Source organism: Artemia sp. Qi Xiang Cuo, chromosome 13 (assembly GCF_049724085.1).
Source record: "Artemia sp. Qi Xiang Cuo chromosome 13, ASM4972408v1, whole genome shotgun sequence".
Lineage (NCBI taxonomy): Eukaryota > Metazoa > Arthropoda > Branchiopoda > Anostraca > Artemiidae > Artemia > Artemia sp. Qi Xiang Cuo.
Window position 1 is genome coordinate 27,810,948 of NC_142806.1, and position 12,959 is coordinate 27,823,906.

Below are 12,959 nucleotides of genomic sequence, written 5' to 3' on the forward strand. Positions count from 1 at the left end.
CTACATAGAAATTTATCAAATTTTACCATTTTTCCATGTGTTTTCTAAAAAAAAATTCTTAATTTTTCAAGCCTAATATGGAATGTTTTGAGCCTTCCAAGGGTTATCAGTTGCCAATGTAACAAAAAAAATATTAGAAAATTAATGTAAAAGAGATTAGAGTGCTTAGACCTAATAAGGCCATTAACAGCATCCAACCTACCATACAAATTGAAAACAAATTCCGGGTGATAACCAATAGTGGAATTACAAGTACAATCATCCATGTAAACATCCAAAAAATACGGCACCACCAAGAGGTAGGTTTCCAGTTCCAGAGGGTACGTAACATCCAAGAAATAAAGTAACCAAATCCTAGGATAAGCAGTAACATTCCAGGTTGTAGTAGAAACAAGATTCCCATACTAGCATCGAAGATGATGATGATGATGAACGAATTAAAGACCCCTCTTGACTGCTCGGTCACTTGGGTCTTCTTTCAATAAATCTGGATCCCACTTTAGTTAGTAAATCATGAATAATCTGCTCTGTCACATTAATTAATCATAATTATTCTTCCCATCACATCGTCCTATCTCTCCCAATGGCAGTTATAAACTGTACAACCAGCTTTAGGATTTGTATATTATCACTATCATTTGTAAATCCTCTCTTCTTCTTCTTCTAATTCACAGCAGGCGAGCTATTCAGTTGGTACTATTTAGCCCTCTTCTTTTTGCTTCACTCTGTGGGCTACAGAGCAACTGTCTTGGTGGTCTCTTATTTTTAAAATATTATCTGGTATCTTTCAGTGGATATTTTGACTCAAGGAGTTCAAATATAAGATGGTATATATAAATTTCTGTGCTCTGTGTGCTGGTATAGTTGGCTAGGCTCTTGACTGATAGTGAGATTTTGTGGTGTTTGAAGTATTTTAACAGTCTACAAAGCAAGGTATGTTGTGCAGACGTCAGCATATTACATTCAAATAGGCAATGATCAATTGTTCCATTATTCATATTACAATGCCTGCAAAGAGGGGACAGGGGAATTGAACCACTTGAATTAGAAAGCTTATATGAGAAATTATTAAATAATCTCTCGCCCATTGCAATTTTCAGGTGAGGAAGGAAAACACCACTTGCAACCTTCTCATTCATTTTTGACCCATCAACAAATATTTGGAAGTGATTTTTATAAGTAATTGTATTAAGTTCTGCAAATTATTTCTGGACAAAAGCAATGGGGGTTAAATCTTTATTCCAATTTGAAAATTCAGTATTTATTATGGGAAATGACCAATTCCATGGAGGGGATTGGGGGAAAGTAGGTGCAATAGACTTTGCTGGTACAGGGAACTTCTTTTGAATATTGGCATACTCATCTGAAATACCTCTATACATGGCTGGATTTCTTAACCAATTATGTAATGTGAGTGAGCTCTTTGATTAAATTTTTGTAAGATGTTTTGTCAAGAGAAAGCTACGTCTCTCCCTTATTCAATTTTACAAATTGAATACAGATTGACCTCTCAAAATCAAATTTACACTGAACTGTTTTCTTCTTTCATGAAAAAAGGCCTTGATATGCTGTCTTTGGAGAGTGTACTTATCACAATCTATAAGAAGATGTACCACACTTTCTTCTTTGTCACAAAACTCACAGTTACTTGACTCTCCATTAAACTTTGCCCTATATAATTTTGTATCTGCATGGCCTGATCCAAGACGAAATGCTAATCTTCCCTCTTTCCTACTTAATCCTTGGTACAAATGTCTCTCAAACTTTCTTGCTACTTTTCGGGTAACGAACCAATTTCCGGATTGATTTCTGCTATCCTCAAAATCATACGTTCTTACTGATTGTATCAATTGATCTAATTGCATTGCAGATCTAGGAGTTGAACCACTAGTAAATACATTTATTGTTTTGCATGCCATTTTAGCAGCTGTATCGGCACTCTCATTCCCCAAAATCTCAACATGGGCTGGGATCCACTGAAGACATATGTTTGCTGTTGACATTAATGACACTATTTCCGTGTAGCACAATACAGCTTCTTTTGAACTTTTCCCATTATGATCAAAATTGGTGAGTGCCTCCAATGCACTTTTTGAATTTGAAAGCAATACAATGTTTCTTTCGTTGCTAAGATTTTCTTTAGCAAATACAATTGCTTTCTTTGTAGCTATTACTTCAGCTTGGAAGGTTGTTGCCTCTGAATGTAGTTTAAATAACTTTGACAATTGTATCAATGGAATGACAAAGGCGGCCCCTACTGCAGAAATTGGGTTACTTTTCTTAGATCCGTCTGTATATATATCAAGGAATCCCCTGTATTCCTCTGCCATCATTAATTTAAAGTTTATCCTGGAATCATGGTATCCATTCGTTTCAAACTTAAGATTGCAATGTAGCTTAATTGTCTCCCAAGGAGCAGGTAATGCAATTTCTAGAACTTTTAACATATGTCATTTTTAGTGTCACTCCAAACTGTTCACTGATACGGCAAGACATTTCAAAGATATTTTCCTGGTTTCTCTTTTTAAACTTATTTGAAGTAACAATTTTTCCTGGTTTAACTATTCTTGATCTAACTGGGTTTGTATTATCTGCTGTCCACAATTTTTTGATATATTTCAGGACATTTACCTTTCTCCTGGTTTCCAGGCTTTCAAGTCCTGACTCTGACAATAAAAACACAATAGGGGTAGTCTTTCAGGCTGCAAAGGCATTGCGTACAGCTGCATTCTGTACGGAATTAAACTTTGCTAGGGTTGTGTCACTGCCTGAGGAATAAATCATGGAAGTATGTTCTATTTTAGACCTAATATATTTTATATAAGACTCCATCATGAAACTTGGTTTTTGCCCCCATGTAACAGTTGTAAGTATCTTCATAAGATTAAGCCTTTTAATGCAAGTAGCCTTGGTCATTTCAACATGTGATTTCCAATTCAAAATTTTCTCTACATTCAAACCCAGGAACTTTGTTTCACTCACAAACTCAATCTGCTGGCCATAAAATCTAATTATTGGGGTAACTTTCATTTTCATCTGAGTTATTAACATGGCTTTTGTTTTACGTGTTGAAAATTTGAGATCAATATCAGTCGCCCAGTTTTCAAATTGCACTAATACTTCTGAAATAGCTTTGATTCCCTCTTCCAATGTCCTTGCCATAACCCACAAAGTGTTATCATCAGCGAAAATTCCCGCGTTTGAATCTTCTTCTCCAATAGGGATATTATACTCTCCCATATTGTAAAAATCAGGTCCTAAGGCCCCTGACCCTTGAGGTAGTCTCCGTCTTCCTCCTACTAGGGCTGTTGATAATGTATTTCCTACTCTCACTGTCACTACTCGGTCTTCAAGATAATTTTTACTTAGCAGCAACATTCTACCTCTAATTCCAGCCTCAATTATTCCTGACAATATTTGTCTATGTACAATGTTATCAAACGCGCCCTTAACGTCAAGGAAAACTGCAATCATCACAAGTCCATTCTGGAGAGCATATAAAGCATCCTGTTTAAAGCAAAGCAAATTTTCTATGGTACTTTTGTTTTTCCTAAAGCCGTATTGTATATCTTTAAGGCCGCCCCTTTTTTCTACTTCATAGTTAAGTCTTTTCTTAACAAGTCGTTCATATACTTTCCCTAAAACTGGGAGCAAAGTTATGAACCGCTGGTCTTCCAGTTTTGAATTGTCCTTTCCTGGTTTTGGGATCATAATTGCTTGGCCCCTTTTCCATGCACTTGGAAAATATCCATCATTCCAAGCCAAATTGATAATGGCAAGCAACACCATAATCCACTGCTTTGGCAAAGCTTGAACAAACTGTGGATAAATCATATCTTCCCCTGAAGAGGTAATAGGGAGATTTCTTATACACTGTCAATTTCAACATTAGTAAATGGCTGATTATAAGGGCTCTGCAAATCCTGATTTGCCATTCTTTTAACTTTAGCTGTCATTCTGGCCACTTCTGTAGCATTTGGATCATTAATTCATATTTTATTTTTTAGATAATTGGCTCTTGCAATCATCTTATCTTTATCTGTCACTAGTATCTGATTTTTGTCCCTTCCCGGGGGGGTGGAGTTTCTGGGTGGGGGATTGTTTAGCATTTGTTTAATGAAAGCATAGACCTTACTTACTGGTTTCCGGAAATCCAAATTTTCAATAAACTCTTCCCAGCTCCTTTTCTTGGCTTGTGAAATCGCTCTCTTAAATGCTGCATAAGCTCTTTTCACCTCAATATAGTTGTATATTGTTGTTGCTTGTTCATACTCATTTTTTCTTCTTAGATATTTCTTTTTAGCTGCATCCCAATCTTTGTTCCACCATATACATGAATTCCTTTGTCCGTGGAACTTTTGGCCTTCAGCGGAACAGCTTTCGTTGCTGCTTCAATTATGCTGTCCTGGAAAACCTTCACTTTACCATCAACATGTTGCTCCCTTTCTACTACTGCCAAAATTTCGTTTTGTTCAAGAAGTTCTTTAAACTTTCTCCAATCTGCCTTCTTGATTTGAAACTTAGTAATCTTGTTTGTCTCAAATTTATCGGAAATCTCAAACCAACCATCACAAACATTTAATAAAATTGGGGCATGGTCACTAAAAAAAGATGTATTTACTAAGGTTGACATAGTTGCTGATGCCACTAGATCTGGGCTAGTGAAAGTCAAGTCTATAGTGGTGGAAACTCCTGTGATAGGATTTTTTCGGGTTGGAAGCCCTTTTGGTGTAATTAAGCATATATTATTTTCCAGTAACATATCTTCAAGGCTTTTACCTGAAGCATTAATAAATCACAATTACACCAGACTTTGCTATGGGCATTAAAATCTCCAATTAAAACCTCCTGTTCTGCATTTGGTATTTTATCAAGTAGTTCATTTATAATGCCATCAATGTCTTTATTATTCCCATTCGAGTTGTAAACACTTATAACATTGAGGATTTTACCATTTCCCAAATGGAGCTTGCATCCAACTATTTCAACATACTCTTCATAATTGTCACCTAATTCAATATGCACTTCGGTGTAATGGTATTTTTTGCTAATACCTATCAACACCCCGCCTCTTCCTGTTTCAATTCTGTCTTTCCTCAAAATGTTGTAGCCCTGGAAACTCATATTTATATAGGGTTTTAGCCAGGTTTCTTGGAGACATAAGACATCTATACAGTTTTTATGGCAAAATTCAACAACAAGATCTTCCTTCTCATTTTTCACTGATTGTGGGTTCCATGATAATATTTTAAGGTCCATGTTGTTGTGCTGCTGTCTCATTAATTAAACAAACACTTCTAATTTCATCTTTGTTTAGCTGTCCAAGCTGCAGTTCATGCACAAGGGTACATAATTTAGTTATACGTTCTATTAATGATAGTTCACTTAATTTAAGCATTTCTAGTCTTAGAAGTAATCCAATTATTAGGAATTTTACTGCCTTCTGTTCAATATCTTGCTTCATATTTATTGTAATTTCATTATGACGTTGATTGAAATAAGGGTTACTCACAGTAAGTTTTTTGTTTGTCACATCTGCATAGCTTCTATAGGTTACTTGGGCTCTCTTAAAACCCATGTGATATTTCTCTGCCACTTGTAGGATTTCTCTATTCTGGATTCTAACAGGGCAAGCAAATGATGTAGAAGAATGATTGCCTTTGCAATTGGCACATATATATGATTTGGGCCTTGAGCTACTATCAGTGTTTTTTGAGATGACACATATCAGATGAATGATTTCCTGAGCATCTTAGGCATGTATGAGCTTGAGCTCTACAAACATCCTGTTTATGGCCATATTTTTGACACTTATGGCACTGTAATAATCTCCTGTTTTACACCTGGACTTCTCTTTTTCTTCCACAAAACCACACACATGGGGGAGGACAATTACCTTCAAAAACCACCATTATTGCGTAACTGTCAGCTAGCTTTTTCGTTTCTTTGTTGCACCATTTTTGCTGGTGAACTTTTTTTACTTTAATAGGTGACTCCATACACTCTAAAATCTCTTCATCTGTCATGCTTAGTTGGACTCCTTTTATGATCCCTCGGCTTAATCTCTGCTTAACACTTCCAGTAACATTCACTCCAGCAACAATGCTCATTTGTTGGACAATTTTTGATGATTCTTCATCCATGAAGTATACTGTCATTTTGTCTCTTACTCTGTTTACTTCAAATTCAAATTTTCTAGATTTCAGTACTTCTTTCAGAGATTTCACTATTTGGTAGTCATCAGGCAGTTGTTTATTTTCATCACTTACTGTAACATCAATCATTGAAGGTAATAATTTGGTCTGTGGTATCTCAATGGTTTGATTTTTAAAGGACACTTTCTGAGATGGTATTGATTGGTTTTGGTGTGCATTTTGCCTCTTAGCTTGTTGTGGGGCAATTTCACTATTTGGAGAAATGTCTCTCCTTTTACGTCCTAGGCTGGGGACCAGTCCCAGTTTTGGCATTAGCAGGTCTTCTTGAATCAACCCTTCTACTACACAAGGGTTGACAGGTCTCATATCTTCATCACTCTCAGATGGTAATGGTGGGTAACTTCCTTCCTCACTTAACACAGAGTACCTATTAGCTAAAGGAATGGGCTGTATCCCTGGCACATTATAATTTGGTGGATAAAAACCACTTCCCACTAACTGAACTGGCGCTCTTTGCACCTGCTGGACAATTTGTTGTTGACCATAAAATGCATTTGGGTTATATGAACCTGGTTGCCAGCTTACTGGCAGATCATGGGACCATGGAACTATCATTTGGTTCTGACTTGCATTATTATTAGCTCCATAAAACTGTGGAGTCATTTGCAAAAATGATTGTCCTTGACCTGTACCACTTCCACCTGCACCATGACCCCCTTGGGGGCCAGGTTGAATGTTCATTTCTTCTAGAGCACAAAATCGATTTTCAAAATTTATCCTTCAAAACTTATGAAATGTCATTTTAGTCACCTGCCTCACAAAAACATTTAAAACTTGAAGCAAAAGATTTTATATCCTACAGTTAATCTTTTCTCTAATTAAATAAAAAAAAACAAGTTATTTAAACTGAAAGTAAGGAGCGACATTAAAACTTAAAACGAACAGAAATTATTCCGTATATGAAAGGGGCTGTCCCCTCCTCAACGCCTCGCTCTTTACGCTAAAGTTTTTTATTGTTTTAAAAAATAAAGTTGTGAGACAGGGTCAAACTTTAGCGTAAAGAGCGAGGCGTTGAGGAGGGGACAGCCCTTTCATATACGGAATAATTTCTGTTCGTTTTAAGTTTTAATGTCGCTCCTTACTTTCAGTTTAAAAAACCTTGTTTTTTTATTTAATTTCTGATCGTTTTTTAGTTAATGCAGCTTTTATTTGTATAAAAATTTTACTTTTCTTTTGCTAAATGGATGTCTTTACAAATTAACTTACGTAACTAACTTCTATATTCGTATATTTTTCTTCTGGCAAAAAATACAGAGTTGCAGGTTTTTGCAGATATGAGCTTGAAACCAATGTACTAGGTTTTTCTGATACGCCGAATCTGACGATGTGATTTTCATTAAAATTCTTTCACTTGTAGGGGATGTTTCCCCCCTCTTTAAAAAATCAAGCCAATTGTCTCAGGCTCTTAGCCGTCGACGAGTAACACTAAACTTAATAAAATTTATATATTTAGGATCAGCATTATAAACACACTCTTTTGATACATTTATTGACATCAAAATTCCGTTTTTAAAAGTTCGGATTACTATTGAGCCGTATCGCTTGTTTTTTTTATTGTTTTTTTTATTACGTATATGTTATTACGTATATGAAGGGAGTTCTCCCCTTAGTCAATACCACACTCTTTACGTTAAAAGTAAAAAAAAATTTGATTCACAAACCCCTGAATCACAAAGGCCGTTTAATTAGAATAGATAGCTCTTTTGAAAGCACTAAAAAAAAATGTAGCGTTAAGAGCGAAGTATTGTCTTGGGGGAAAACCCCCTCATATACGTTATAATTTCTGTTCGTTTTAAGTTATAATATTCCTTCTAAAATTTAATTTTAAAAAACTTGTTTTTTTTTTATTTAATTTCTGCTCTTTTCTTAAATAATGCTTGGAAATCCGGCACCCTCTTCATAGAAATTCATCTTAACCCACAAATAAATCCTCTACGAAAAGATTCTCCAGAGTAACTCCCTCCTCTAGCCCCCCCTCCAGAAAAAATCCTTCCTGAAAATGGTTGTATACTTCCCAATAACCAATAAATAATGCTGGAAAGTCCGGCGCCCCATTCATGGCACTTTCCCTTCCCCCATGAAAAATTCATTCCTGAACAGATCCTCCAACATAACCACCAAGACACCCTTCCCTCCAACTACCAGAAAAAAAACCTCCTGAAAACTTCTGTATACTTCCCAATAACCAATACTATATGTTAACATTGGGTAAAGTTCATAACTTTTAGACCTCCCTCTGGGAACTTCGGGGGATTAAGTCATCCTAAAAGACATATTTATCATATTTTCGACCATGCTGAACAAAATGGCTATCTCAAAATTTTTATCGGGTGACTTTGAGAAGAAAATAAGCTTGGGAGGGGGCTAGTTGCCCTCCATTTTTTTGGTCACTTAAAAAGGGCACTAGAACTTTTAATTTCCTTTCGAATGAGCCCTCCCACGATATTCTAGGACTACTGGGTCGATACGATCACCCCTGGGGAAAAACAAAAAAAAAAAAAAAACAAACAAATAAACCGGCATCCGTGATCTTTCTTATGTCAAAAAATGTAAAATTCTGCATTATTGTAGATAGGAGCTTGAAACCTCTAAAGTAGGGTTCTCTGATAATCTGAATATGATGGCGTCAATGTCATTAAGGTTCTATAACTTTTAGGGGGTCTTTCCCCCTTTTTTTGAAAATCAGCCAAATTTTCTCTGGCGCAGAACTTTTGATGGGTAGCACTAAACTTGATGAAAGTTATATATTTGAAATCAGCATTGAAATCTGATTCTTTTGATATATCTATTGGTATCAAAAACCCGTTTTCTAGAGTTTCGGTTACCATTGAGCCAGGTCGCTCCTTACTTACAGTTCGTTACCACGAACTGTTTGAAACTTACTTCTATTTTATACTAAAGCTTAAATTCCAAAAAGTGTATGGGTTCCCATACTAGCATCAAATTTAAACTTTCAATATTTAAATTAGTTTGCTAGATTCTCGGTTTAAACTAGCGTCAGCATAAAAATGAAAATGCGCCGAAAGCTCCCATTTTTCTAGTGAAAATACAATGAATGAACGATTCCCCTCCCCCAAATACACTGATTTGAAAAAAGTAATGTGCAAAAGCCACGGAATGGTGCAAATGCATCCCATTGGTCCTCTATTCTGGTTTAATTGAAATGCTACTGTACTAGCGAATAGCATTTTTATTTTATTGTAGATCCAGAATAAATACAAATGGATTGAAGTGAACCCCACTGATAATCCCAAAATGTTTTAGATCTAGTTTACCATGAACAAACTTGCTTCAGACAGCAGTAGTCATCCAAATATTTCTTTTTCACCTTTAAAAACTTTATCTAAGGAGATTTTTGGAATACAATCATAATCTGGAGGTTTTCTTGATTTTGAAGTTCCTCCTTCTCAGCAGCTTTTACTTTCATTACTATTCCACTTGTGTTTCCACAGTTTACTCAAATCCCAGGGGGAAAAAACCGACCCAAGACCAACACTCTTAGCTATGCATAATTATTTTTATTTTCCATGTGATATTGATGCATGTCTACAAATTATGCACCGGTAAACTTGACTAATCTCTAAACTGTACCTTACTTTCCCAAAACCAAAAATATGCCTTGTTTGCAAGTTTTTAAATGAGCAGAAAAAAAGGGGGGAATTGTGTTCTCTAGGCTCTGAAAATACATGTCTTACCTCAAAAAAAGTACCCCTGCAAAAATGTTGAGAAAAATGAATTCAAATTGGCATTAAAAGCAACAGTATAGCATTGACTATTTGTTCATTTTTTTTTCACAAAGGTTCTATATGTGGTATGGAAGTAGTTGCTTTAGAAATCTTAGCCAGAAAAGGGTAGCCCTTAGACTTAGAAGTTAAACATGATTGGAAAACAAATAGCCCCTTGACGATCTTTATTTACCAGACAACAGACAACACTTTCGTTTGGAGTTAAACCATTTTGTTCACATTAGCTGAAAGGTCAAATAACTATGGCTCTGGAGATAACCTTCCACAGTCCTTGGGACAAGATGTATAAGCTAAAAAAGTTGCCCGTTGTGCACATATACGATTCGTAATCACAGGCAGCGCAATAGCAACACCTAGGTAAAAAGTGGTGTGGGTACAATGTATTATTATTATATTTTTTCACCAAAGCACTTTATAAAGAAAAGTTGCAATAGAGACTTCTGATGGAGCTCATTCAACTTGAAAATGAAAGTTCTAGTGCTCTTTTGAAGAGTCAAAAGTTATTGGAGAACAATAGCCCCTTCCCATGCCCATCAATTGTCCAAATACACTCAAAATTTTGAGATTGCCATTATGTTGAGCATAGCAGAAAGGTATAAACAAAGGCGAAGCTAGAGGTTTGGGCTTGGGAGGAAGATATAAAGAATATGAGAAAAAAATTGGTCAGTGTTATGATAAATGTGGACACATAGGCTGAATTAAATTAAAAACGTATGCTAAATTTTAAGGTGATAGCGTGGTGCATCAATACCGTAAAACTTTGAAGAATTCCGAAGCTTGAGGTTTGGGCTTGGGAGGAAGATATAAAGAATGTGAGAAAAAAATTGGTCAGTGTTATGATAAATGTGGACACATAGGCTGAATTAAATTAAAAACGTATGCTAAATCTTAAGGTGTCAGCGTGTTGCATCAATACCGTAAAACGTTGAAGAATTCCAAATTCGCTCATTGTTTACGTTTAGTAACTGATATTGGTAGAAATAGCATATCTGACCTTTAGGTTAAAGAAAGAGTGTAACTCGGAATAACTAAGGGAATTGAATTAAAACTTTCAAGAAATAATGAGGGATTACGGGGAGGATCAATTGACCAAAGGGCAATATTTGCATGCCATCAAAACTGCTACTACTACTATTACTTCCATTATTGCTGCTACAGTTACTAACACTATTGCCACCAATACTACTGCTACTACCAACTTTGCTTCGGTAGCAACTACTACTAAGGCTGAGGATATTGAGGGGAAAATATTGAGGAGAAAGTCAAAATACATTAAAACATACTTTATATATACAAATTTTTCAAATGGGCATATAACCAATATCATAGGAGCTGCTTATCATATCGAGCTTTAACTTCCATGGAATCATCTGAGGGATGTTCAACAGACCAAAAGACAATATATGCATACTAGTATTAATACGACTACGACGATACTAGCACTACTAAGGCTGAAGATATGAAGATTAAATTTTGAGAGAATGTTGAGTGGTGAACTGAGCTGAACTGAAAGACACTATGTGGATGCAGGTTGTCAAAAGGGCGTAATCAGGAATGGCATAGGGCATTAAGTTCAAAATTTCAGGGAATGCTTAGGGGAAGATCAATTGATAAAAAGATAGTATGTACACGCTTCTGCTAATGCAGCCAAAACTACTGATACTTCAATTGCAGCTTCTATTGCAACCACAACTAATGCTAAGAGTAATAAGGTGAAAAAACCAGGAAGTTTCGAAGGAAAAGTTGAATTAAATGAAAGCACACTATGGGTTTACAGGTTATCATAAAGGAATATCGGTTTTATTATAGCAGAGATGCACCGTAATAAACTGACACTTCTAGGGTATAATGAGAGGAATGTTGAACTGACCAAAGAGCAATATGGGCACACTACTGCTGCTACTACCACCAATTACGGCAAATTCTGCAACTACTTCAACTACTACTGCTGCGACTTTTGCTACCGCTAAGGAAAATTGAATGAAGGTGACAATTTAGGGAAATATTGACGGGGAAGTTGAAAGGAATCAAATCAAGCTGTGCACATATAGGTTGTCAAAAGGACATAATAGCATTATCTTAGGAACGGCTTGGAGTATGAAGCTGATACTTAAATAGTTTGTTGCGGAGAATGTTGAAATAAGCGACAGGTAACAAAAGTAAACAATAAAGTGGAGGGGCCTAGCGCCATAATTTTTATTAAAAGGGGGGCAAAAGGATTAAAGCTGAGCTGCTTTCACTGTTAAGATTGTCTTCACTTTTTGTCCTTCTGATACTACAAGAATGCCTAGATGGAAATCAAATTCCTTACCCTTTCAATGCTTTCTTATTCTTCTTGTTCTACTTTCCATTCCTTTTTTAAGATTGATTCTAAGTCAAAGAAAGAAAGTAAGGAGCTCTGCCCTTTTCTGGTTTTATTAGCCTGTTATAACCAAATAAAATTGATAGAAATTATATTTTTAACAACGAACACATCAAAGTTGAGAGCTGGACAAAGCTGGTTTTTACAGAAAGGGTTAAGACACTGAAAGTTTGGCCACCTTGCATCACTGAGCCTACGGACGTGCTTATTCTGAATTGACAATTAACAGAATATGTAGCAACACAGCTGTCCCAAAACTAGGGGTTCACATCTGCATGCATTCTTCCACCTGATGGGTGGGGGAGATGTACCAAGCGGTTAAAAATAGAGATAGCCCGTTTCCTCCTCAAGTCTCCAATAGGACATTTTCCTTCAAGTAATAGCGAAGAAAATATCTTAGCAAATTAAAAAATATACCCTTAAAATTCCTATTGTTGAATCCTTTTACGCAAAAATTACCCCCCCCCCCCATTGAACAACAAGAACAAATCGCTTTTTACATCATCAGCAATGATGTGTCCTCTTATTTTTCTTAGTCTAAGAAGATTTAGAGCTATTTAAGGATTCATAATACTAATTCTTGTATCTTATTGTTTTTTTATACATTAGATACAAAGCGTCATAAGGTACATTAAA

At 35.9% G+C, this 12,959-nt stretch overlaps 1 protein-coding gene and 1 long non-coding RNA gene across 2 annotated transcripts in view; one reads left to right on the plus strand and one right to left on the minus strand.

Annotated features, from left to right (window-relative positions):
- LOC148945140 (uncharacterized) overlaps positions 1–12,959 on the plus strand; it is a 161,270-nt gene that overhangs the window by 39,429 nt on the left and 108,882 nt on the right. The window lies entirely within an intron of this gene.
- Positions 1,485–2,330, minus strand: LOC148945141 (uncharacterized). Its single transcript, XM_089098951.1, has one exon. It carries the CDS (start codon positions 2,328–2,330, stop codon positions 1,485–1,487), a length of 846 nt encoding a protein of 281 aa, XP_088955077.1.